Source organism: Salmo trutta, chromosome 20, assembly GCF_901001165.1.
Source record: "Salmo trutta chromosome 20, fSalTru1.1, whole genome shotgun sequence".
Taxonomy (NCBI): domain Eukaryota; kingdom Metazoa; phylum Chordata; class Actinopteri; order Salmoniformes; family Salmonidae; genus Salmo; species Salmo trutta.
The window spans coordinates 5,340,558-5,367,072 of NC_042976.1; the positions used below are offsets into that span (position 1 = coordinate 5,340,558).

Genomic DNA, 26,515 nt, shown 5'->3' on the forward strand with positions numbered 1-26,515 from the left:
CCTACAGTATAGTGCTGTTACTGTCTATTATCTATCCTTTACCCCTACCTACAGTATACTGCTGTTACTGTCTATTATCTATCCTTTACCCCTACCTACAGTATACTGCTGTTACTGTCTATTATCTATCCTTTACCCTACCTACAGTATACTGCTGTTACTGTCTATTATCTATCCTTTACCCCTACCTACAGTATACTGCTGTTACTGTCTATTATCTATCCTTTACCCCTACCTACAGTATACTGCTGTTACTGTCTATTATCTATCCTTTACCCCTACCTACAGCATACTGCTGATACTGTCTATTATCTATCCTTTACCCCTACCTACAGCATACTGCTGATACTGTCTATTATCTATCCTTTACCCCTACCTACAGTATACTGCTGTTACTGTCTATTATCTATCCTTTACCCTACCTACAGTATACTGCTGTTACTGTCTATTATCTATCCTTTACCCCTACCTACAGTATACTGCTGTTACTGTCTATTATCTATCCTTTACCCCTACCTACAGTATACTGCTGTTACTGTCTATTATCTATCCTTTACCCCTACCTACAGTATACTGCTGTTACTGTCTATTACCTATCCTTTACCCCTACCTACAGTATACTGCTGTTACTGTCTATTATCTATCCTTTACCCTACCTACAGTATACTGCTGTTACTGTCTATTATCTATCCTTTACCCCTACCTACAGTATACTGCTGTTACTGTCTATTATCTATCCTTTACCCCTACCTACAGTATACTGCTGTTACTGTCTATTATCTATCCTTTACCCCTACCTACAGTATACTGCTGTTACTGTCTATTATCTATCCTTTACCCCTACCTACAGTATACTGCTGTTACTGTCTATTATCTATCCTTTACCCCTACCTACAGTATACTGCTGTTACTGTCTATTACCTATATGTACATAGCTACTGTACCTCACTTACCTGGTACCTTCTGCACATCGACTTAGTACTGGTAGTCCCTGTATGTAGTCATGTTATTACCTCATACCCCTGCACATCGACTTAGTACTGGTAGTCCCTGTATGTAGTCATGTTATTACCTCATACCCCTGCACATCGACTTAGTACTGGTAGTCCCTGTATGTAGTCATGTTATTACCTCATACCCCCGCACATCGACTTAGTACTGGTAGTCCCTGTATGTAGTCATGTTATTACCTCATACCCCCGCACATCGACTTAGTACTGGTAGTCCCTGTATGTAGTCATGTTATTACCTCATACCCCTGCACATCGACTTAGTACTGGTAGTCCCTGTATGTAGTCATGTTATTACCTCATACCCCTGCACATCGACTTAGTACTGGTAGTCCCTGTATGTAGTCATGTTATTACCTCATACCCCTGCACATCGACTTAGTACTGGTAGTCCCTGTATGTAGTCATGCTACTACCTCATACCCCTGCACATCGACTTAGTACTGGTAGTCCCTGTATGTAGTCATGTTATTACCTCATACCCCCGCACATCGACTTAGTACTGGTAGTCCCTGTATGTAGTCATGTTATTACCTCATACCCCCGCACATCGACTTAGTACTGGTAGTCCCTGTATGTAGTCATGTTATTACCTCATACCCCCGCACATCGACTTAGTACTGGTAGTCCCTGTATGTAGTCATGTTATTACCTCATACCCCCGCACAACGACTTAGTACTGGTAGTCCCTGTATGTAGTCATGTTATTACCTCATACCCCCGCACATCGACTTAGTACTGGTAGTCCCTGTATGTAGTCATGTTATTACCTCATACCCCCGCACATCGACTTAGTACTGGTAGTCCCTGTATGTAGTCATGTTATTACCTCATACCCCTGCACATCGACTTAGTACTGGTAGTCCCTGTATGTAGTCATGTTACTACCTCATACCCCTGCACATCGACTTAGTACTGGTAGTCCCTATATGTATTCATGTTATTACCTCATACCCCTGCACATCGACTTAGTACTGGTAGTCCCTGTATGTAGTCATGTTATTACCTCATACCCCTGCACATCGACTTAGTACTGGTAGTCCCTGTATGTAGTCATGTTATTACCTCATACCCCTGCACATCGACTTAGTACTGGTAGTCCCTGTATGTAGTCATGTTATTACCTCATACCCCTGCACATCGACTTAGTACTGGTAGTCCCTGTATGTAGTCATGTTATTACCTCATACCCCTGCACATCGACTTAGTACTGGTAGTCCCTGTATGTAGTCATGTTATTACCTCATACCCCTGCACATCGACTTAGTACTGGTAGTCCCTGTATGTAGTCATGTTATTACCTCATACCCCTGCACATCGACTTAGTACTGGTAGTCCCTGTATGTAGTCATGTTACTACCTCATACCCCTACACATCGACTTAGTACTGGTAGTCCCTGTATGTAGTCATGTTACTACCTCATACCCCTGCACATCGACTTAGTACTGGTAGTCCCTGTATGTAGTCATGTTACTACCTCATACCCCTGCACATCGACTTAGTACTGGTAGTCCCTGTATGTAGTCATGTTACTACCTCATACCCCTGCACATCGACTTAGTACTGGTAGTCCCTGTATGTAGTCATGTTACTACCTCATACCCCTGCACATCGACTTAGTACTGGTAGTCCCTGTATGTAGTCATGTTACTACCTCATACCCCTGCACATCGACTTAGTACTGGTAGTCCCTGTATGTAGTCATGTTATTACCTCATACCCCTGCACATCGACTTAGTACTGGTAGTCCCTGTATGTAGTCATGTTATTACCTCATACCCCTGCACATCGACTTAGTACTGGTAGTCCCTGTATGTAGTCATGTTATTACCTCATACCCCTGCACATCGACTTAGTACTGGTAGTCCCTGTATGTAGTCATGTTATTACCTCATACCCCTGCACATCGACTTAGTACTGGTAGTCCCTGTATGTAGTCATGTTACTACCTCATACCCCTGCACATCGACTTAGTACTGGTAGTCCCTGTATGTAGTCATGTTACTACCTCATACCCCTGCACATCGACTTAGTACTGGTAGTCCCTGTATGTAGTCATGTTACTACCTCATACCCCTGCACATCGGCTTAGTACTGGTAGTCCCTGTATGTAGTCATGTTACTACCTCATACCCCTGCACATCGACTTAGTACTGGTAGTCCCTGTATGTAGTCATGTTACTACCTCATACCCCTGCACATCGACTTAGTACTGGTAGTCCCTGTATGTAGTCATGTTATTACCTCATACCCCTGCACATCGACTTAGTACTGGTAGTCCCTGTATGTAGTCATGTTATTACCTCATACCCCTGCACATCGACTTAGTACTGGTAGTCCCTGTATGTAGTCATGTTATTACCTCATACCCCTGCACATCGACTTAGTACTGGTAGTCCCTGTATGTAGTCATGTTATTACCTCATACCCCTGCACATCGACTTAGTACTGGTAGTCCCTGTATGTAGTCATGTTATTACCTCATACCCCTGCACATCGACTTAGTACTGGTAGTCCCTGTATGTAGTCATGTTATTACCTCATACCCCTGCACATCGACTTAGTACTGGTAGTCCCTGTATGAAGTCATGTTATTACCTCATACCCCTGCACATCGACTTAGTACTGGTAGTCCCTGTATGTAGTCATGTTACTACCTCATACCCCTGCACATCGACTTAGTACTGGTAGTCCCTGTATGTAGTCATGTTACTACCTCATACCCCTGCACATCGACTTAGTACTGGTAGTCCCTGTATGTAGTCATGTTACTACCTCATACCCCTGCACATCGACTTAGTACTGGTAGTCCCTGTATGTAGTCATGTTATTACCTCATACCCCTGCACATCGACTTAGTACTGGTAGTCCCTGTATGTAGTCATGTTATTACCTCATACCCCTGCACATCGACTTAGTACTGGTAGTCCCTGTATGTAGTCATGTTATTACCTCATACCCCTGCACATCGACTTAGTACTGGTAGTCCCTGTATGTAGTCATGTTATTACCTCATACCCCTGCACATCGACTTAGTACTGGTAGCCCCTGTATGTAGTCATGTTATTACCTCATACCCCTGCACATCGACTTAGTACTGGTAGTCCCTGTATGTAGTCATGTTATTACTTCATACCCCTGCACATCGACTTAGTACTGGTAGTCCCTGTATGTAGTCATGTTATTACCTCATACCCCTGCACATCGACTTAGTACTGGTAGTCCCTGTATGTAGTCATGTTATTACCTCATACCCCTGCACATCGACTTAGTACTGGTAGTCCCTGTATGTAGTCATGTTATTACCTCATACCCCTGCACATCGACTTAGTACTGGTAGTCCCTGTATGTAGTCATGTTATTACCTCATACCCCTGCACATCGACTTAGTACTGGTAGTCCCTGTATGTAGTCATGTTATTACCTCATACCCCTGCACATCGACTTAGTACTGGTAGTCCCTGTATGTAGTCATGTTATTACCTCATACCCCTGCACATCGACTTAGTACTGGTAGTCCCTGTATGTAGTCATGTTATTACCTCATACCCCTGCACATCGACTTAGTACTGGTAGTCCCTGTATGTAGTCATGTTACTACCTCATACCCCTGCACATCGACTTAGTACTGGTAGTCCCTGTATGTAGTCATGTTACTACCTCATACCCCTGCACATCGACTTAGTACTGGTAGTCCCTGTATGTAGTCATGTTACTACCTCATACCCCTGCACATCGACTTAGTACTGGTAGTCCCTGTATGTAGTCATGTTACTACCTCATACCCCTGCACATCGACTTAGTACTGGTAGTCCCTGTATGTAGTCATGTTATTACCTCATACCCCTGCACATCGACTTAGTACTGGTAGTCCCTGTATGTAGTCATGTTATTACCTCATACCCCTGCACATCGACTTAGTACTGGTAGTCCCTGTATGTAGTCATGTTATTACCTCATACCCCTGCACATCGACTTAGTACTGGTAGTCCCTGTATGTAGTCATGTTATTACCTCATACCCCTGCACATCGACTTAGTACTGGTAGTCCCTGTATGTAGTCATGTTATTACCTCATACCCCTGCACATCGACTTAGTACTGGTAGTCCCTGTATGTAGTCATGTTATTACCTCATACCCCTGCACATCGACTTAGTACTGGTAGCCCCTGTATGTAGTCATGTTATTACCTCATACCCCTGCACATCGACTTAGTACTGGTAGCCCCTGTATGTAGTCATGTTATTACCTCATACCCCTGCACATCGACTTAGTACTGGTAGTCCCTGTATGTAGTCATGTTATTACCTCATACCCCTGCACATCGACTTAGTACTGGTAGTCCCTGTATGTAGTCATGTTATTACCTCATACCCCTGCACATCGACTTAGTACTGGTAGTCCCTGTATGTAGTCATGTTATTACCTCATACCCCTGCACATCGACTTAGTACTGGTAGCCCCTGTATGTAGTCATGTTATTACCTCATACCCCTGCACATCGACTTAGTACTGGTAGCCCCTGTATGTAGTCATGTTATTACCTCATACCCCTGCACATCGACTTAGTACTGGTAGTCCCTGTATGTAGTCATGTTATTACCTCATACCCCTGCACATCGACTTAGTACTGGTAGTCCCTGTATGTAGTCATGTTATTACCTCATACCCCTGCACATCGACTTAGTACTGGTAGTCCCTGTATGTAGTCATGTTATTACCTCATACCCCTGCACATCGACTTAGTACTGGTAGTCCCTGTATGTAGTCATGTTATTACCTCATACCCCCGCACATCGACTTAGTACTGGTAGTCCCTGTATGTAGTCATGTTATTACCTCATACCCCTGCACATCGACTTAGTACTGGTAGTCCCTGTATGTAGTCATGTTACTTTACTCGTTATTTTTATTCATTATTCACTGTGTATTTATTCCTCATGTCACAGTTTATATATATATATATATATATTTAAATCTTTATCTTTAACTCTGCATTGTTGGAAAAGGACCCGTAAGTAAGCATTTCACTATTAGTCTACAAACCTGTTGTTTACATGTGTAGACGATTGATTTTAATCTTTTGCCCCCACTATCGGCAAAAGATCTGATTGTCAAAAATGACGAATTAGTGGCATCAGGATCAGAATGTGACTGCCTGTATGAATGAGGCCACACAGCAAATTGGCCAGTGTTAACTTGTTTCAGTGTAGCATTTCTAGTGTTGATTTTACACTCCTTGGTGTAAAAGAACACCAGGGTTAATAACTAGAGGTGAGTGTGATTGTATCAGTTTTACTTTGTGGAGAGTAAAATGTTCCCATCAACAAAAACCACGCCCATCATTATCATATTTCCCAGCATGCTCTACTGCAGGTAGATGTATTTTATAATCTGTGTTTTTTTTTGCATATACATTGATTGATTGGTTAATCTTACGCTACACAAAGATAAATAACTTTCTAAACTAATCCGATCAGTTAGTTAGATTTATTGCACCCATTACTGAAATAGTTGTTACATTTTAACAAAGTTCACAACACTGAATGAAAAAATGCCAACTGTTGGAGCGACTAACAATAATAGTTGTAGTACTAATAGTTGTAGTACTAATAGCTGTAGTATGAATAACTGTAGTATGAATAGATGTAGTATGAATAGTTGTAGTACTAATAGTTGTAGTACTAATAGGTGTAGTACTAATAGTTGTAGTACTAACTCTGTCTGGATTCCAATAGGAATTACACATAATTTTGCCAGCTATCATAATGTGACTTGCATGCCTGATGTGGCCTGTAAACAATGAATTTCAGGCCTCTGTATTAGCGCAAAGCTAGGGCTTAAAATAAGGCCTTATGAGATATGTAATGTATTGTCATTAAAAGGTCACTGGACTGAAAATGAATGAATTCAACAAACATGTCTCTGTCACAAATAAATACAGCCATGTGTGGTAATTCTACAATTCACTCAAGAAAGCACACTATGAAATTATATTGGAGATGTGGCTTTCAGTTAGTTATTTTTGGCCACCTGTGAGTGGAAGAGCTATACCACTTTAAGTGGTCTATGGTTATCTTAATTAAAGTTTGAACATGTCTGCTGCCAGTTCTGAAGTCTTTGTCATTTCTTACATAAGAGTATGTGACAATAAAGAGTGGTAAATAATATTGTGGTGTCCTTAACCCAACAGTGAGGGTTACGGACCTCTTGACGTAATGGTTAAAAATGCTATATGAGGTGTTATTGCATAACACTAAAAGTGTTAATTCCCTAACACTGACAAAGTGTAAAAGCATCAGTACTAAGCACAGTGTTAATATAACACTGAAAAGTATGGACCCATATACAGCACACACTGCCCCAGTGTTAAATGTAAATCTAGAAGTGTTGATTCAACACGGAACAATTTTGTGTACACGGAGTGCCTTGGTGGTAGACTGGTGTTAGGGGATGTTTCCTCTCTGTGATGACAGGGTTGGGACCAGACTAGGGGTTAGGCTGTATAGCTAAAGGCTGTGGTACAGATCTGCTGTCCCCCTGGACACAGACAGACAGATGACTTCTCCAGCTGCTGGTGCGACTCATAAACTGACTATGCCTCTTTAGAGTATTCTGCTTTGGTCTGTCGCAGCTACACTGTACAGTGCATTAGGAAAGTATTCAGACCACTTGACTGTTTCCACATGTTGTTACATTACTGTCTTATTCTAAAAATTGATTAAATCATTTTTTCCCTTCATCAATCTACACACAATACCCCATTACGACAAAGCAACAAAAAAAATGTTTGTAAACAAATTAAAAATTAAAATGAAATGTCACATTTACATAAGTATTCAGAGCCTTTACTCAGTGCTTTGTTGAAGCACCTTTGGCAATGATTACAGCCTCACATCTTCTTGGGTATGGCACTACTTGGGTATGGCACTCCCAGTCCTTGCCGCTGAAAAACATCCCCACAGCATGATGCTGCCACCACCATGCTTCACCGTAAGGATAGTGCCAGGTTTCCTCCAGACGTGACGCTTGGCATTCAGGCCAAAGAGTTCAATATTGGTTTTATCAGACCAGAGAATATTGTTTGTCATGGTCTACGAGTCCTTTAGGTGCTTTTTTGGCAAACTCCAAGCGGGCTGTCATACCTTTTACTGAGGAGTGGCTTCCGTCTGGCCACTCCACCATAAAGGCCTGACTGCTGCAGAGATGGTTGTACTTCTAGAAGTTGCTCCCATTTCCACAGAGGAGCTCGGTAGCTGGTCAGAGTGACCATCGGATTCTTGGTCACCTCCCTGACCAAGGCCATTCTCCCCCGATTGCTCAGTTTGGCCAGGCCGTCAGCTCTAGGAGGAGTCTTGGTGGTTCCAAACTCTTCCACTTAAGAATGATGGAGGGCATTGTGTTGTTGGGGACCTTTAATGCTGCAGACATTTTTTAGTACCCTTCCCCAGATCTGTGCCTCAACACAATCCTGTCTCGGAGCTCTACAGACAATTCCTTCGACCTCATGGCTTGGTTTTTGCTCTTAAATGCACTATCAACTGTGGGACCTTATATAGACAGGTGTGTGCGTTTCCAAATCATGTCCAATCAAATGAATTTACCAGAGGTGGACTCCAATCAAGTTGTAGAAACATCTTAAGGATGATCAATGGAAAAAGGATGCACCTGAGCTCAATTTTGAGTCTCATAGCAAAGCATCTGAATACTTATAAATTAAGGTATGTAATTAAGGAATTTCTGTTTTAAATTTTTTATATTTTTGCAAACATTTCTAAAAACCTGTTTTCGCTTTGTCGTTATGCGGTACTGTGTGTAGATAGATATATATATATTTTTTAATCCATTTTAGAATAAGGCTGTAACGTAACAAAAACGTGGAAAAAGAGAAGGGGTCTGAAAACATTCTGAATGCACTGTACACCCCCGTGGATTTGGCTATTTCTGCCACACCTATTGTTGACGTGTATAAAATTGCGCACACAGCCATGCAATCTCCATTGAGAAACATTGGCAGTAGAATTGCATACCTGAAGAATTCAGTAACTTTCAATGTGGCACCGTTATAGGATGGCACCTTTCAACAAGTCAGTTCATCAAATTTCTGCCCTGGTCAACTGTAAGTACTGTTATTGTGAAGTGGACACGTCTAGGAACAACAACGGCTCAGCCGCAAAGTGGTAGGCCACAGAAACTCACAGAACAGGACCGCCGAGTGCAGAAGCACGTAGCATGTGAAAATTTGTCTGTAACATTCACTACTGAGTTTCAAACTGCCTCTGGAAGCAACGTCAGCACAATAACTGTTCGTCGGGAACTTCATGAAATGGGTTTCCATGGCCAAGCAGCTGCAGACAAGCATAAGATCACCATGCGCAATGCCAAGTGTCGGCTGGAGTGGTGTAAAGCATGTCGCCATTGGACTCTGGAGCAGTGGAAATGCATTCTCTGGAGTGATGAATCCCACTTCACCATCTGACAGTCCAACTGACAAATCTGGGTTTGGCGGATGCCAGGAGAACGCTACCTGCCCCAATGCATAGTGCCAACTGTAAAGTTTGGTGGAAGAGGAATAATGGTCTGGGGCTGATTTTTCATGGTTTGGGCCCCTTAGTTCCAGTGAAGGAAAATATTATCGCTACAGCATACAATGACATTCTAGACAATTCTGTGCTTCCAACTTTGTGGCAACAGTTTGGGGAAGGCCTTTTCCTGTTTCAGCATGACGATGCCCATGTTCACAAAGAGGTCCATACAGAAATGGTTTGTTGAGATTGGTGTGGAAGAACTTGACTGGCCTGCACAAAGCCCTGACCTCAACCCCATCGAACACCTTTGGGATAAATTGGAACGCCGACTGCGAGCCAGACCTAATCGCCCAACAGCAGTACCCGACCTCACTAATGCTCATGGCTGAAAGGAAGCAAGTCCCTGCAACAATGTTCCAACATGTAGTGAAAAGCCTTCCCAGAAGAGTGGAGGCTCTTATAGCAGGAAAAGGGGGGACCAACTCCATATTAATGCCCATGATTTTGGAATGAGATGTTCAACGAGCCGGTGTCCACAAACTGTTGGTCATGTAGTGTATGAACATATAGGTAGGGATAAAGTAACTAGGCAACAAGATAGATAAAAAAATGTAGCAGGAGTGTATGTGATGAGTCAAAAGAGCAAAAAGGGTCAATGCAGATAGTTAAATAGTTAATTAATAGCTACCCAGACTAACTATTTAGCAGTCTTATGGTTGTGGGTAGAAGCTGTTCAGGGTCCTGTTGGTATTGCTTGCCGTGAGGTATCAGAGAGAACAGTCTATGACTAGGGTTGCTGGAGTCTTTGACAATTTTTAGGGTCTTCCTCTGACACCACTTGGTATAGAGGTCCTGGATACCAGGAAGCTTGGCCCCAGTGATGTACTGGGCCGTACGCACTACCCTCTGTTGCGCCTTGTGGTCGGATGCCAAGCAGGTGCCATACAAACATACAAACAGGTCATGCAGCCAGTCAAGATGCTCTCAATGGTGCAGCAGTAGAACTTTGTAAGGATCTGAGGGCCCATGCCAAAGCTTTTCAGCCTCCTGAGGGGGAAGAGACATTGTCATGACTGTGATGGTGTGTGTGGACCATGATAATCCCTTAGTGATGTGGACACCGAGGAACTTGAATCTCTCGACCAACTCCACTACAAGCATGGTAATGTGGATGGGGGGCTCGGCCCTTCGTTTCCTGTAGTCCACAATCAGCATAGTGTACCGCTCCTTGAACGTAGCAGCTCTAGCCTTTAGCTCAGTGCGGATTAATGATGCACTAATTAATGAAGCCAGTGACTGATGTTGCAAACTCCTTAATGTTATCGATGAATCCCGGAACATATTCCAGTCTGTGATAGCGAAACAGTCTTGTAGCTTAGCATCCGCTTCATTGGACCACTTTAGTATTGAGCGTTTCACTGGTACTTCCTGTTTGAGTTTTTGCTTGTAAGCAGGAACTAGGATGATAGAGTTGTGGTCAGTTTTGCCGAAGGAAGATCTTTGTATACATCTCTGTGTGTGGAGTAACGTTGATCTAGAGTTGATCTAGAGTTTTTTCCCCAGGTGGCATGCTGGTAGAAATTAGGTTTCCCTGCATTAAAATTACTGGCCACTAGGAGTGCTGTCTCTAGATGAGTATTTTGGCCTTATTCAGCTCGTTGAGTGCGGTCTTAGCGCCAGCATCGGTTTGTGGTGTTAAATAGACAGCTACGAAAAATATAGATGAACATTATCTGGGTAAATAGTATGGTCTACAGCTTATCATGAGATATTCTAACTCAGACGAGTAAAACCTCTAAACTTCCTGAACGTTAGAGATCGCAAGCCTGATTGCTGTAGACACACACATTGTCACACCCTCTTTCTCTTTATTGAGAAGTTACAATCCAGAATGTCTCTTATTGGTGTCACACCCTGATCTGTTTCAACTGTCTTTGTACTCGTCTCCACCCCCCCTCCAGTTGTCGCCCATCTTCCCCATTATCCCCAGTGTATTTATACCTGTGTTCTCTGTTTGTCTGTTGCCAGTTCGTTTTGTTCGTCAAGCATACCAGCGGATTTCCCCTTGCTCCTGTCTTTCTCTGGTTCCTGTTTTATAGTTTTCCCGGTTTTGACCATTCTGCCTGCCCTGACCCCGAAGCCTGCCTGCCATTCTGTACCATTGTCACACCACCCTGGATTATTGACCTCTGCCTGCCCTTGGCCTGTCGTTTTGCCTGCCTCCTGTTCTAGTAATAAACTTTTTTTTTTACTTCGACACTGTCTGCATCTGGGTCTTCTCCTGAAACGTGATACTTTTCCCCTTAACCTTACCCGAAGCTGCCGTTCGGTGTTGACGATGCATAGTAAAACCAGCTAGATGTATATTATCCATGTTTTTGTTCAGCCACGACTCTGAAAAAAACATAGGATATTACAGTTCTTCAGATCCCGTTTATAGGATAGTCTCAAACAGAGCTCATCCAGTTTATTCTCTAGTGATTTGTACGTCTGCCAATAGAACGGACGGTAAAGGCAGTTTTATTTACTCATAGTCTCGTCAGGGAGCCCGCTCGTGTGCATCTCTTGCGCCGTCTCTTCCTCTCGAGTCCAGGGCCAGGTCCGGAATGAGCAGTACATCCACAGCAGCCGGCTCGTTGAAGTAGAAATCGTCATCCAAAATTGAGGTTAGTGATCACTGTTCTGATGTCCAGAAGCTGTTTTTTGGTCATAGGAAATGATTGTGGTGATATTATGTACAAAAAAAAGTTAAGATCAGCGTAGAAAACACACAAAATGGCAGCATTGGTCAGAAGCCATCTTTATACGGTTTCAGCATGAAATATCCTTTATATATATTTTGACACACAGTCATTTGACTATGTCTTTGTTGTAAATGTTATGGTACCAAATTGGTGGCATTTGTGAAAAAACGTCAATAGTTGGACAAGATGAAGAGTTAAATGAAAAATAATACCATTGTCAATTGCATGTATGTCGTTTTCATTCAGCGATCACTATTTCCTCTTGAACCTTATGGTCTATCTATCTAGAAACTCATACGCATACGTATAAAAAAAAAGTTATTCAAATAAAAGAAGTTACCATAGATTATCTGTTAATTACCAAAATTACAGAAGATTCTGGTAACTTTGGTAAATGACTGGTAGCTTTGCAACCCTAGGTAAGGTCTAGTTAATTATGTTAGTCCCCCAGAGTGAACGCGTGTGTGTGTGTGTGTGTGTGTGTGTGTGTGTGTGTGTGTGTGTGTGTGTGTGTGTGTGTGTGTGTGTGTGTGTGTGTGTGTGTGTGTGTGTGTGTGTGTGTGTGTGTGAAATCTGTGAATCTCCTTCAGGGTGGTCGTAGCAGTAGGACTTGTACACCTATCCCAGCCTGTGTTGGGATGGAGGGATGAGGGATGAGGGGTGGAGGAGAAGTGCAAATTGGAAAGGCTCAATGTTCCTTTGTCTGCTGAGTGGGACTGTTGTTTTTGGCTGCAGTCCCGTTCCCACTTAGAACCTGTAGTCTGTATGGTCTGTACGGTGGAGCCTTCTCTCCCTCTCTCTCTCTCTGTCTCTTTCTCTCTCTCTGTCTCTCTCTCTCTCTGTCTCTGTCTCTCTCTCTGTCTCTCTCTCTGTCTCTCTCTCTTTCTCTCTCTCTGTCTCTCTCTCTCTCTCTCCCGTCTCGGCTCTCTCTCTCTCTCGTCCTCTCTTCTCTGTCTCTCCTCTCTCTGCTCTACTCTCGCTGTGTCTCTTCTCTGTCTCTCCTCTTCTTCTCTCCTTCTGTCTCTCTCTACTCGCTCGCCTCTCTCCTCTCTCTCTCTCTCTCTCTCATCCCGCTGTCTCTCTCTGTCTCTCTCGCTCTCTACATCTCTTCTCTACCTGTGCTCCGTCCTCGCTCTCTCAGCTCGCTCTCTGTCTGTCTCAGTCTCTGTCTCTGGTCTCTCTCTCTCTCTCTTCTCTCCTCTCTCAGCTCCTGGCTTCCTGTCTCTCTCTCCTTCTCTCTTCTCCCTCGCTGTCCTGTCTCTCCTCCCTCTCTTCTGGCTCATCCTCCGCTGTGTCCTCCTCTCCTCTCTCTCTCTCTCTCTCTGTGTGTCTCTCCCTATCTCTCGCTCTCTCTCTCTCTCCCTCTCTCTCTGCCTCTCTCTCTCCTCTCTCTCTTCCTCTCTCCCTCTCTTCCCCCCTCTCCTCTCTCCCCCCTCTCTCCTCTCTCTCCCCCCTGCTCTCTCTCCCTCTCTGTCCCCCCTCTCTCTCTCCCCCCCTCTCTCCTCTCTCTCTCCCCCCTCTCCCTCTCTGTCCCCCCCCCTCTCCCTGACTGCCCCCCTCTCTTCCTCTCTCTCTTCCTCTCTGTCCCCCCCTCTCTCTCCCTCTCTGTCCCCCCTCTCTCTTCCTCTCTCCTCTCTGTCCCCCCCTCTCTTCCTCTCTGTCCCCCCTCTCTCTTCCTCTCTCCTCTCTGTCCCCCCTCTCTCTTCCTCTCTCCTCTCTGTTCCCCCCTCTCTCTTCCTCTCTCCTCTCTGTCCTCCCTTCTCTCTTCCTCTCTGTCCCCCCCTCTCTACCTCCCTCCCTCTCTCTCTTCCTCTCTGTCCCCCCCTCTCTCCCTCCCTCCCTCTCTCTCCTCTCTGTCCCCCCCCTCTCCCTCTCTGTCCTCCCCTCTCACTCCTCTCTGTCCGCCCCTCTCCCTCTCTGTCCCCCCCTCTCTGTCCCTCCCTCCCTCTCTGTTTCCCTGATGACTACACACAGTGTGAACCTAATCTCCAGTAAGAGAGAGTGTGGATGTGGTGTCACCCTAACTACACGTCTGAAGGAAGACTGTATGAAGCCCACCTGGAACATCACACACACACACACACACACACACACACACACACACACACACACACACACACACACACACACACACACACACACACACACACACACACACACACACACACACACACACACACATTTCACTTCTACTGTTGCTTAGCAACAACACACTCTACCTCCAGTGAGTGCCAGAGCTCATGTCTGTGGTCTGGTCTGCCTGTCGTCATCATGTAAGGGTTGTTCTTAGTTCATAGTCTGACTGCTGCTGGGAAATATACTGTGCAGCATGTTGTTCATCTACGGCCTAGGCAACACACACACACACACACACACACACACACACACACACACACACACACACACACACACACACACACACACACACACACACACACACACACACACAGAGACACAGAGACACAGACACACAGAGACACAGACACACAGAGACACAGAGACACACAGACACAGACAGCAGTATCTCACCTGCAGCAGTATCTTATTCCCGTCGTAGTCTTCAGTCTGCCAGCGTACCTCACTGATGGGGGTACAAGGGTACGGCAGGAGGGGCACCAACGCCCCAACGTCCCTCACCCTCATCTCTATCACCGCCGACTCCGTAGGAGCGGGGCTCTGGCCCCTCGGCAACCGCTTGAATGACAGTTGGATCTCGGTATCCGGGTTGGAGTACACCACAAAAAAACAAAAGTCTTCTTTCTTCTGGGCCAGCTTCCTCTGGAGGATCATCCGGTACATGCGCACCATGTCCCGGAAGCTCTCGTAACGGCAGTAGACTGTGAAGCGTACAATCTCTTTACCGTAGTGAACCTGGCGTACCGCCCACAGAGGAGTCCCCGGGGCCAGGGTGAAGAAGTCTTGGCTGCAGGGAGTCAGCGGGAGCATCCTACGGCCGTTGTTGACCCTCTCGGTGTGGTGGAAGTGCCAGGGGGGTCGCTGGAGAGCACGGTGTAAGGTCACGATCTGCTCCTCGCCCCCGTACTGCTCCTGCAGGAAGAGGATGACGGCCAGCGCCGGCTGGCACTGCGGAGGGCCGTGATTGGCTGAAAAAGATGCCGAAGCATGACATGATTGGCGCTTGGGCTTCTGTTGCCAGGCGGCTCTCTCGGAGACGCGGAAGAGCTGCAGTTCAGGGTGGACCCAGGCCAGGACAGTGTCGGCAGCATGCTGCAGGGACTTGGCCTTGCCCGGGTCCGTAATGAGGTGAACACTGACCAGGAAGGGATCCTGCAGCTCCACCATGGATAACTCACCTCCAACACAGACAGTGAGACAAGAGGATGAGGAGGATGAGGAAGAGGAGGAGGAAGAGAGAACAAGAAACAGAAGAAGAAGAAGCCATTAGAAATTATATTGTGAATCTGAAAACATTTATTTACCAAAAAACTGATTCTCTCACCCTTCTCTCCCTCCCCTCTTTCCCTCCCTCTTTCCCTCCCTCTTTCCCTCCCTCTCTCCCTCCCTCCCTCCCTCCCTCCCTCCCTCCCTCCCTCCCTCCCTCCCTCTCTAATAGGCCCACGCAGAGCAGGGTTATGTTGTCTCATTAGCAGCTCGTTAGTGAGGCCCAGAAACACACACACACACACACACACACACACACACACACACACACACACACACACACACACACACACACACACACACTGACAGAGGAATGCTCCAGAGCCCGGCAGGAAACTCAAACCTGGTGTGCCCCCATCCTGACCCCCTGACCAAGACCAACTGAGTCAGAACTCAAACCCCCACAGGCAGGGGCGGACTGAGTGATTTGGAGGCCTCAGGCAGAGGCCAGTCTGAACCCCCATGTGGGTTTTAAATGGGTTTTATAGAGACGTAATTTAACTGTAAAAACGTGTTATCTTTTAAATGTGCCATGAACAACAACCAGTCATGATGTTTTCATCTGATTGTCAAATAAATCCCATAAAAAGTAGGTTGCTTTCTCACGTTTATCCAAAATAATTCCAGCATCCGATTAGTGCCATGCGCACACACCAACTTTCCTAGATAGCAACCTAACGAGTGAAACACCAGCCCCCTCTGTCTTACTGTACACTGAGTGGACAAAACATTAAGAACACCTGGTCAGTCTGTGTCATGCTCTTTCCATGACACAGACTGACCAGGTGAATCCAGGTGAAAAGCGATGATCCCTTATTGATGTCACTTGTTAAATCCATATCAATCAGTGTAGATGAAGAACAGAAGACAGGTTACAGGAGGATTATTAAGCATTCAGACAATAGAGACATAGATTGTGTTTGACTGCCATTCAGAGGGTGAATGGACCTTTGGGTTTTTTCACTCTCAACAGTTTCCCGTGTGTGTATCAAGAATGGTTCACCACCCAATGAACATCCAGCCAACTTGACAGAACTGTGGGAAGCATTGGAGTCAACATGGAACACTGTGGAACACTTTTCGACACATTGTCGAGTCCATGGCCCCCGAAGAACTGAGGCTGTGTACGTAGCCTGTGATATCTGATGTCTTTTAACTAGAGAAATGTGTATTGTATAAAGGCCAGATCGTTCTTCAAGATGTTCATCATAGATGACCAGCAGGGTCAAAGAGTAATAATCCCAGTGGTTGTAGAGGGAGCAACAGGTCAGCACTTCAGGGGTAAATGTCAGTTGGCCTTTCATAGCCGATCATTCAGAGGTTGAGACAGCAGGTGTTGTAGAGAGTGAGAGAGAGCCAGAGAGAGAGAGAGGGTAAAAAACAGCAGGTGTTGTAGAGAGTGAGAGAGAGCCAGAGAGAGAGAGAGGGTAAAAAACAGCAGGGCTGGGACAAGGTAGCACATCCAGTGAACAGGTCAGAGACATATCCTGGTCTGTTTTGTTTAACGTTTCTGTTCAATGTCTTGTTTAATGTTCCTGTTCAATGTTTTGTTTAATGTTCCTGTTCAATGTTGTCACGTCCTGACCAGTATTTAGGTATTATTAGTATTGTAGTTTGGTCAGGACGTGGCAGAGGGTATTTGTTTTATGTGGTTCGGGGTGGTGGTTTTGTTTAGAAAGGTGTTTGATTTATTATTTCCGGGTTTTGGGTTATGTTCTATGTTTTTGTATTTCTATGTTCTTTCTAGTTTAGTATTTTCTATGTTAGGTATTGGGTGTTGGACTCTCAATTGGAGGCAGGTGTTTGTAGTTGCCTTTGATTGAGAGTCCTATATATAGGGATGTGTTTTGTTTGTTAATTGTGGGTAGTTGTTTTTGCATTGCGTTGGTGTAGCCTGCAAAACTGTTTCCTGTCATCGGTTTATTGTTTCTGGTGTTCACATTTAATAAATTATAATGTTGAGTACGCAACCCGCTGCGCCTTGGTCCTCTCTTCACGAAGACAACCGTTACAAATGTTTTGTTTAACGTTCCTGTTCAATGTTTTGTTTAACGTTCCTGTTCAATGTTTTGTTTAACGTTTCTGTTCAATGTTTTGTTTAACGTTGCTGTTCAATGTTGTTCAATGTTTTGTTTAACATTCCTGCTCAATGTCTCAATGTCAATTACCTGCTGAAATTGTTGCAACCCCTAGTACTAGCCTGTTCAACCTCTCTTTCATGTAGTCTGAGATCCCCAAAGATTGGAAAGCAGCTGCGGTCATCCCCCTCTTCAAAGGAGGGGACACTCTTGACCCAAACTGCTATAGACCCATATCTATCCTACCCTGCCTTTCTAAGGTCTTCGAAAGCCAAGGTCCTAAACGATATCTTAACCGCCATCGATAAGAAACAATACTGTGATGCCGTATTCATTGACCTGGCCAAGGCTTTCGACTCTGTCAATCACCACATCCTCATCGGCAGACTCAATAGTCTTGGTTTCTCTAATGATTGCCTCGCCTGGTTCACCAACTACTTCTTTGATAGAGTTCAGTGTGTCAAATCGGATGGCCTGTTGTCTGGGCCTCTGGCAGTCTCTATGGGGGTACCACAGGGTTCAATTCTTGGGCTGACTCTCTTCTCTGTATACATCAATGATGTCGCTCTTGCTGCTGGTGATTCTCTGATCCACCTCTACGCAGACGACACCATTCTGTATACTTCTGGCCCTTCTTTGGACACTGTTAACTAACCTCCAGACGAGCTTCAATGCCATACAACTCTCCTTCCGTGGCCTCCAACTGCTCTTAAATGCAAGTAAAACTAAATGCATGCTCTTCAACCGATCGCTGCTCGCAACTGCCCGCCCGTCCAGCATCACTACTCTGGACAGTTCTGACAGAATATGTGGACAACTACAAATACCTAGGTGTCTGGTTAGACTGTAAACTCTCCTTCCAGACTCACATCAAACATCTCCAATCCAAAGTTAAATCTAGAATTGGCTTCCTATTTCGCAACAAAGCATCCTTCACTCATGCTGCCAAACATACCCTCGTAAAACTGACTATCCTACCGATCCTCGACTTCGGCGATGTCATTTACAAACTAGCCTCCAATACCCTACTCAATAAATTGGATGCAGTCTATCACAGTGCCATCCGTTTTGTCACAAAAGCCCCATATACTACCCACTACTGCGACCTGTATGCTCTTGTTGGCTGGCCCTTGCTTCATACTCGTCGCCAAACCCACTGGCTCCAGGTAATCTACAAGACCCTGCTAGGTAAAGTCCCCCCTTATCTCAGCTCGCTGGTCACCATTGCAGCACCCACCTGTAGCACGCGCTCCAGCAGGTATATCTCTCTGGTCACCCCCAAAGCCAATTCCTCCTTTGGCCGCCTCTCCCTCCTTCCCTGCTGCCAATGACTGGAACGAACTACAAAAATCTCTGAAACTGGAAACACATCTCCCTCACTAGCTTTAAGCACCAGCTATCAGAGCAGCTCCCAGATCACTGCACCTGTACATAGCCCATCTATAATTTAGCCCAAACAACTACCTCTTCCCCTACTGTATTTATTTATTTATTTTGCTCCTTTGCACCCCATTATTTCTATTTCTACTTTGCACTTTCTTCTACTGCAAATCTACCATTCCAGTGTTTTACTTGCTATATTGTATTTACTTTGCCACCAAGGCCTTTTTTGCCTTTACCTCCCTTATCTCACCTCATTTTCTCACATTGTATATAGACTTATTTTTCTACTGTATTATTGACTGTATGTTTGTTTTACTCCATGTGTAACTCTGTTGTTATATGTGTCGAACTGCTTTGCTTTATCTTGGTCAGGTCGCAATTGTAAATGAGAACTTGTTCTCAACTTGCCTACCTGGTTAAATAAAGGTGAAATAAAAAATAAAATAAATAAAAATGTTTTGTTTAACGTTTCTGTTCAATGTTTTGTTTAACGTTCCTGTTCAATGTTTTGTTTAACGTTCCTGTTCAATGTTTTAAAAGGTTCCCTCAATTCTCAGACAATGAACGTTATAAAGAAAGAGGTCATGTTTAGCTCCTCTCTCTCTCTCCCTCTCTCTTCTCTCTCTCTTTTCCTCTCTCTCTCTCCCTCCATCTCTCTCTGCCTCGGGGGGCTCGTCCCAGTTTATTTGTCCGGTAAGGTTGAGGGCACATTGGGCCGAGGGAACCGGCTCACAGCATTTTCCCTGCCCTTATCACATCAAACCAGAGAGAAGACGGTTTGTGTGTGTGTGTGTGTGTGTGTGTGTGTGTGTGTGTGTGTGTGTGTGTGTGTGTGTGTGTGTGTGTGTGTGTGTGTGTGGGTGTGGGTGTGTGTGTGTATGCCTGTGTGCGTACGGATGTCGGAAAAAAGAGAGTGTGTGTGTACGTGTGTGTGTGTGTAAGTTGGCAAGTGCATGGTGTTTGGGCATTGCCAGTGCTAGACAGGAGACCCTCTCAGAAAGTACACTTCCTGATCGGATGACTAACAAAGCATCCAGCAACATTCAGATTACATTACAAGGTACTGCTGATCCATGGCCTTTCACAGAAAACAATACTGTAATGTATTTATAAAGCCCTTCTTACATCAAGCTGATGTCACAAAGTGCTGTACAGAAACCCAGCCTAAAACCACCAAACAGCAAGCAATGCAGGTGTAGAAGCACGGTGGCTAGGAAAAACTCCCTAGAAAGACCAGAACCGAGGATGAAACCTAGAGAGGAACCTGGCTATGAGGGGTGGCCAGTCCTCTTCTGGCTGTGCCGGGTGGAGATTATAACAGAACATGGCCAAGATGTTCAAATGTTCATAGATGACCTAGATCACTAACAGATCTCAGAGAGACAGCAGCAAAGTGTCTTCATGAGTCTCATTAAGTTGAGTAGAAGACAGGAGTCAAGTCCAAATCAAGGGGGATAAAAGTGACAGGACAGACAGACACACCAGACTTGATAGAGCACAGAGACACCAGGCTGGATAGAGCACAGAGACACCAGGCTGGGTCAGAACCCAGAGACACCAGGCTAGATAGAGCCCAGAGACACCAGGCTAGATAGAGCCCAGAGACACCAGGCTAGATAGAGCCCAGAGACACCAGGCTAGATAGAGCCCAGAGACACCAGGCTGGATAGAGCCCAGAGACACCAGGCTGGATAGAGCACAGAGACACCAGGCTGGATAGAACCCAGAGACACCAGGCTGGATAGAGCACAGAGACACCAGGCTGGATAGAACCCAGAGACACCAGGCTGGATAGAGCACAGAGACACCAGGCTGGATAGAGCACAGAGACACCAGGCTGGATAGAGCCCAGAGACACCAGGCTGGATAGAGCACAGAGACACCAGGCTGGATAGAGCCCAGAGACAGCAAGCTGGATAGAGCCCAGAGACAACAGACTGGATAGAGCCCAGAGACACCAGGCTGGATAGAGCCCAGAGACACCAGGCTGGATCGAGCACAGAGACACGAGGCTGTTTAGAGCACAGAGACACGAGGCTGGATAGAGCACAGAGACACCAGGCTGGATAGAGCCCAGAGACACGAGGCTGGATAGAGCCCAGAGACACCAGGCTGGATAGAGCCCAGAGACACGAGGCTGGATAGAGCCCAGAGACACCAGGCTGGATAGAGCACAGAGACACGAGGCTGGATAGAGCACAGAGACACGAGGCTGGATAGAGCCCAGAGACACGAGGCTGGATAGAGCCCAGAGACACGAGGCTGGATAGAGCCCAGAGACACCAGACTGGATAGAGCCCAGAGACATGAGGCTGGATAGAGCCATGAGACACCAGGCTTGATAGAGCACAGAGACACCAGGCTGGATAGAGCCCAGAGACACCAGGCTGGATAGAGCCCAGAGACACCAGGCTGGATAGAGCCCAGAGACACCAGGCTGGATAGAGCCCAGAGACACCAGGCTGGATAGAGCCCAGAGACAACAGGCTGGATAGAACACAGAGACACTAGGCTGGATAGAGCCCAGACACCAGGCTGGATAGAGCCCAGAGACACCAGGCTGGATAGAGCACAGAGACAACAGGCTGGATAGAGCACAGAGACACGAGGCTGGATAGAGCCCAGAGACACCAGGCTGGATAGAGCCCAGAGACACGAGGCTGGATAGAGCACAGAGACACCAGTCTGGATAGAGCCTAGAGACAACAGGCTGGATAGAGCCCAGAGACACGAGGCTGGATAGAGCCCTAGAGACACCAGGCTGGATAGAGCCCAGAGTCACCAGGCTGGATAGAGCCCAGACACGAGGCTGGATAGAGCCCAGAGAGACCAGGCTGGATAGAGCCCAGAGACACCAGGCTGGATAGAGCCCAGAGACACCAGGCTGGATAGAGCACAGAGACAACAGGCTGGATAGAGCACAGAGACACCAGGCTGGATAGAGCACAGAGACACCAGGCTGGATAGAGCCCAGACACCAGGCTGGATAGAGCACAGAGACACCAGGCTGGGTAGAGCCCAGAGACACCAGGCTGGATAGAGCCCAGACACCAGGCTGGATAGAGCCCAGACACCAGGCTGGATAGAGCCCAGACACCAGGCTGGATAGAGCCCAGAGACAACAGGCTGGATAGAGCACAGAGACAACAGGCTGGATAGAGCCCAGAGACACCAGGCTGGATAGAGCACAGAGACACGAGGCTGGATAGAGCAGAGAGACACGAGGCTGGATAGAGCACAGAGACACCAGGCTGGATAGAGCCCAGAGACACCAGGCTGAATAGAGCCCAGAGACACCAGGCTGGATAGAGCCCTGAGACACGAGGCTGGATAGAGCACAGAGACACCAGGCTGGATAGAGCCCAGAGATACCAGGCTGGATAGAGCCCAGAGACACCAGGCTGGATAGAGCCCAGAGACACCAGGCTGGATAGAGCCCAGAGACACCAGGCTGGATAGAGCCCAGAGACACCAGGCTGGATAGAGCCCAGAGACACCAGGCTGGATAGAGCCCAGAGACACCAGGCTGGATAGAGCAGAGAGACACGAGGCTGGATAGAGCCCAGAGACACCAGGCTGGATAGAGCCCAGACACCAGGCTGGATAGAGCCCAAAGGCACCAGGCTGGAAAGAGCCCAGAGACAACAGGCTGGATAGAGCACAGAGACACGAGGCTGGATAGAGCACAAAGACACCAGGCTGGATAGAGCACAGAGACACGAGGCTGGATAGAGCACAGAGACACGAGGCTGGATAGAGCACAGAGACACGAGGCTGGATAGAGCACAGAGACACGAGGCTGGATAGAGCACAGAGACACGAGGCTGGATAGAGCACAGAGACACGAGGCTGGATAGAGCACAGAGACACGAGGCTGGATAGAGCACAGAGACACGAGGCTGGATAGAGCCCAGAGACACCAGGCTGGATAGAGCCCAGAGACAACAGGCTGGATAGAGCCCAAAGACACCAGGCTGGATAGAGCCCAGAGACACCAGGCTGGATAGAGCCCAGAGACACGAGGCTGGATAGAGCCCAGAGACACCAGGCTGGATAGAGCCCAGAGACACGAGGCTGGATAGAGCACAGAGACACCAGGCTGGATAGAGCAGAGAGACACAAGGCTGGATAGAGCACAGAGACACCAGGCTGGATAGAGCCCAGAGACACCAGGCTGGATAGAGCCCAGAGACACCAGGCTGGATAGAGCCCTGAGACACCAGACTGGATAGAGCACAGAGACACGAGGCTGGATAGAGCCCAGAGACACCAGGCTGGATAGAGCACAGAGACAACAGGCTGGATAGAGCACAGAGACACCAGGCTGGATAAAGCACAGAGACACCAGGCTGGATAGAGCCCAGAGACACCAGGCTGGATAGAGCACAGAGACACCAGGCTGGATAAAGCACAGAGACACCAGGCTGGATAGAGCCCAGAGACACCAGGCTGGATAGAGCCCAGAGACACGAGGCTGGATAGAGCCCAGAGACACGAGGCTGGATAGAGCACAGAGACACCAGGCTGGATAGAGCACAGAGACACATATAGGGAAGAACACACAGTCCATCAGTTGCCTGCTCTGATTAGCCTCAATCTGTAACCTCTCTCTCGTTCTCTCTCTCTGACACCAAACTGCTCGTATTAGCCTTTCTCTCTCCCTCAGTCTCTCTCTCACTCTCAATTCAGAGGGCTTTATAGGCATGGGAAACATATGTTAACATTGCCAAAGCAAGTGAGGTAGATAATATACAAAAGTGAAATAAACCACAAAAATGAACAGTAAACATTACACTCACAGAAGTTCCAAAAGAATAAAGACATTACACATGTCATATTATGTATATATACAGTGTTGTAACGATGTACAAATAGTTCAAGTACAAAAGAGAAAATAAAAAAGCATAAATATTTACAATGGTGTTTGTTCTTCACTGGTTGTCCTTTTCTTGTGGCAACAGGTCACAAATCTTGCTGCTGTGATGTCACACTGTGGTATTTCACCCAGTAGATATGGGAGTTTATCAAAATCGGGTTTGTTTTCGAAATCTTTGTGGATCTGTAATCTGAGGGAAATATGTGTCTCTAATATGGTCATACATTTGGCAGGAGGTTAGGAAGTGCAGCTCAGTTTCCACCTCATTTTGTGGGCAGTGTGCACATAGCCTGTCTTCTCTTGGGAGCCAGGTCTACATACAGTGGTCTGTCTCAATAGCAAGGCTATGCTCACTGAGTCTGTACATAGTTAAAGCTTTCCTTAAGTTTGGGTCTTCAGTGTTTTAGTCTCTATCTCTTCAGTGTTTTAGTCTCTCTCTCTCTCTCTCTCTCTCTCTCTCTCTCAGCTGCTCTTATTAGCCTCAGAGTTTTAACCTCTGACCCCCTCTCTCTTTAGCTTTGAGACTAATTAATTCCAGTTTAACTAAGCCAAGGGAGGGAGAGCTGCTCCTGTCCTGTTGGGAGACAAGAGCAGGGTGTTATAAAGCTCTCTAGTCACTAGCGTGACACTAAACCCTTAATCTGCTCTCACAGCTCACAACACTATTACATTTAGCAGAGGCTCTTATCCAGAGTCACATACAGCGGGGCGGCAGGTAGCCTAGTGGTTAGAGTGTTGGACTAGTAACTGAAAAGTTGCAAGATTGAATCCCTGAGCTGACTTGGTAAAAATCTGTTGTTCTGCCCCTGAACAAGGCAGTTAACCCACTGTTCCTAGGCCATCATTGAAAATAAGAATTTGTTCTTGACTGACTTGCTTAGTTAAATAAAGGAGCAATTAGGGTGCCTTGCTCAAGGGCACATCTATGGATTTTTCACCTAGTCGGCTTGGGGATTTGAACCAGTGACCTTTCGGTTACTGACCCAACAATCAACCGTCGGGCGACCTGCCGACCCGATGTAACTCTGTCACTGTGCTCACGTTCTGACTAGAGCTAACATATCTGAACAGAGACTAACACACACAAACACATGTACACAAACACAGACACTTTCTCTTAGCCTACACACTTGGCCCCCCTCCCCTCCCGTCCCCTATACACACACACACACACAGTCTCGTCTTCTCAACATTTAACCAGCAACACATGTGAGCAGACATTAGCGTTGCAGAGCCTCCACACAAACAGATGATAATGTAGAGACAAAACAATAATGTTAACATTTGGCTTTACACAATTAAACTAGGGCCTGTGTGTGTGTGTGTGTGTGTGTGTGTGTGTGTGTGTGTGTGTGTGTGCGTGCGTGCGTGCGTGCGTGCGTGCGTGCGTGCGTGCGCGTGGTGCATCATGGGAGATCTGTCCGGCTGGCTGCCCTGAATGGATGGAAAAACAACTGAGAGAGGAAACTCAAGATGGGGGGGGCCTTCTAGCATGTTTTGTTGTTTTTACGCCCGAGTTCCAACATTGATACGTCACTATAACTGATGCCCTGTAAATTACATCTTAACGGTCTGGTTGAATAGGTCCTGAACAGTCAAAATCATGTTTTCAATGATATTTAGATGAAACCAGATCAAAGTAGAAGTACCAACGTATGAAAAAGAAATGACTGTTGCTTCTACATTGACTAAGGTTTATAAAGATACTAGTCCCCCCCCCCCCCCCCCTCTGTCCCCCCCCCCGTGTCAAACACTTTGGATTCAGGAACAATCACAAACAAAGACACATTTTTACTACACCAATGGTAACGTCTTATTCTCTTAACTCATTTAAATAAGTACCACCTTGTAACCAATGTGGCAGAAGGTGTGTTTTGCAGAGCGGGCGTGGTTGACATCGCTAGATAGCTAACTTACACTGGTGTCAACATCTAACTGCAGCGTGTCAACAAATATCATTTGAGGTTTCCCCTATTCATCTAAGACAAAGACAGTTACAGGTTTCTGCTTTTAATCTGTTACCTAGCTAGGTTTATATGGATTTATTTACCCCTTATTTTACCAGGTAAAAGTTGACTGAGAACACATTCTCATTTACAGCATCGACCTGGGGAATAATTACAGGGGAAAGGAATGAGCCAATAGGAAGCTGGGGATGATCATGTCTTGTTGCCCAAAACTCTGACGCAGTGGTCAAGACATCAAGAGACATGACAAACGGAAAATTCATAAAAACTATATTTGCATACCAGCTCCCCGCCCACTCAGCATACTAGCTCCCCGCCCACTCAGCATACTAGCTCTCCGCCCACTCAGCATACTAGCTCCCCACCCACTCAGTCCACTAGCTCCCCGCCCACTCAGTCCACTAGCTCCTCGCCCACTCAGCACACTAGCTCCCCGCCCACTCAGCATATTAGCTCCCCGCCCACTCAGCATACTAGCTCCCCGCCCACTCAGTCCACTAGCTCCCCGCCCACTCAGTCCACTAG

General features: G+C 46.3%; 1 protein-coding gene across 2 annotated transcripts in view; it reads right to left on the reverse strand.

The window, feature by feature from the left end:
• The window catches only part of fam124a (family with sequence similarity 124 member A), a 72,552-nt gene that overhangs the window by 19,539 nt on the left and 26,498 nt on the right, over window positions 1–26,515 (reverse strand). For both annotated transcript variants that reach the window (XM_029702072.1, XM_029702073.1), the window contains one exon: window positions 14,814–15,598. In XM_029702072.1, coding sequence (XP_029557932.1) covers window positions 14,814–15,598 — 785 coding nt within the window. The remainder of the gene's footprint in view (window positions 1–14,813; window positions 15,599–26,515) is intronic.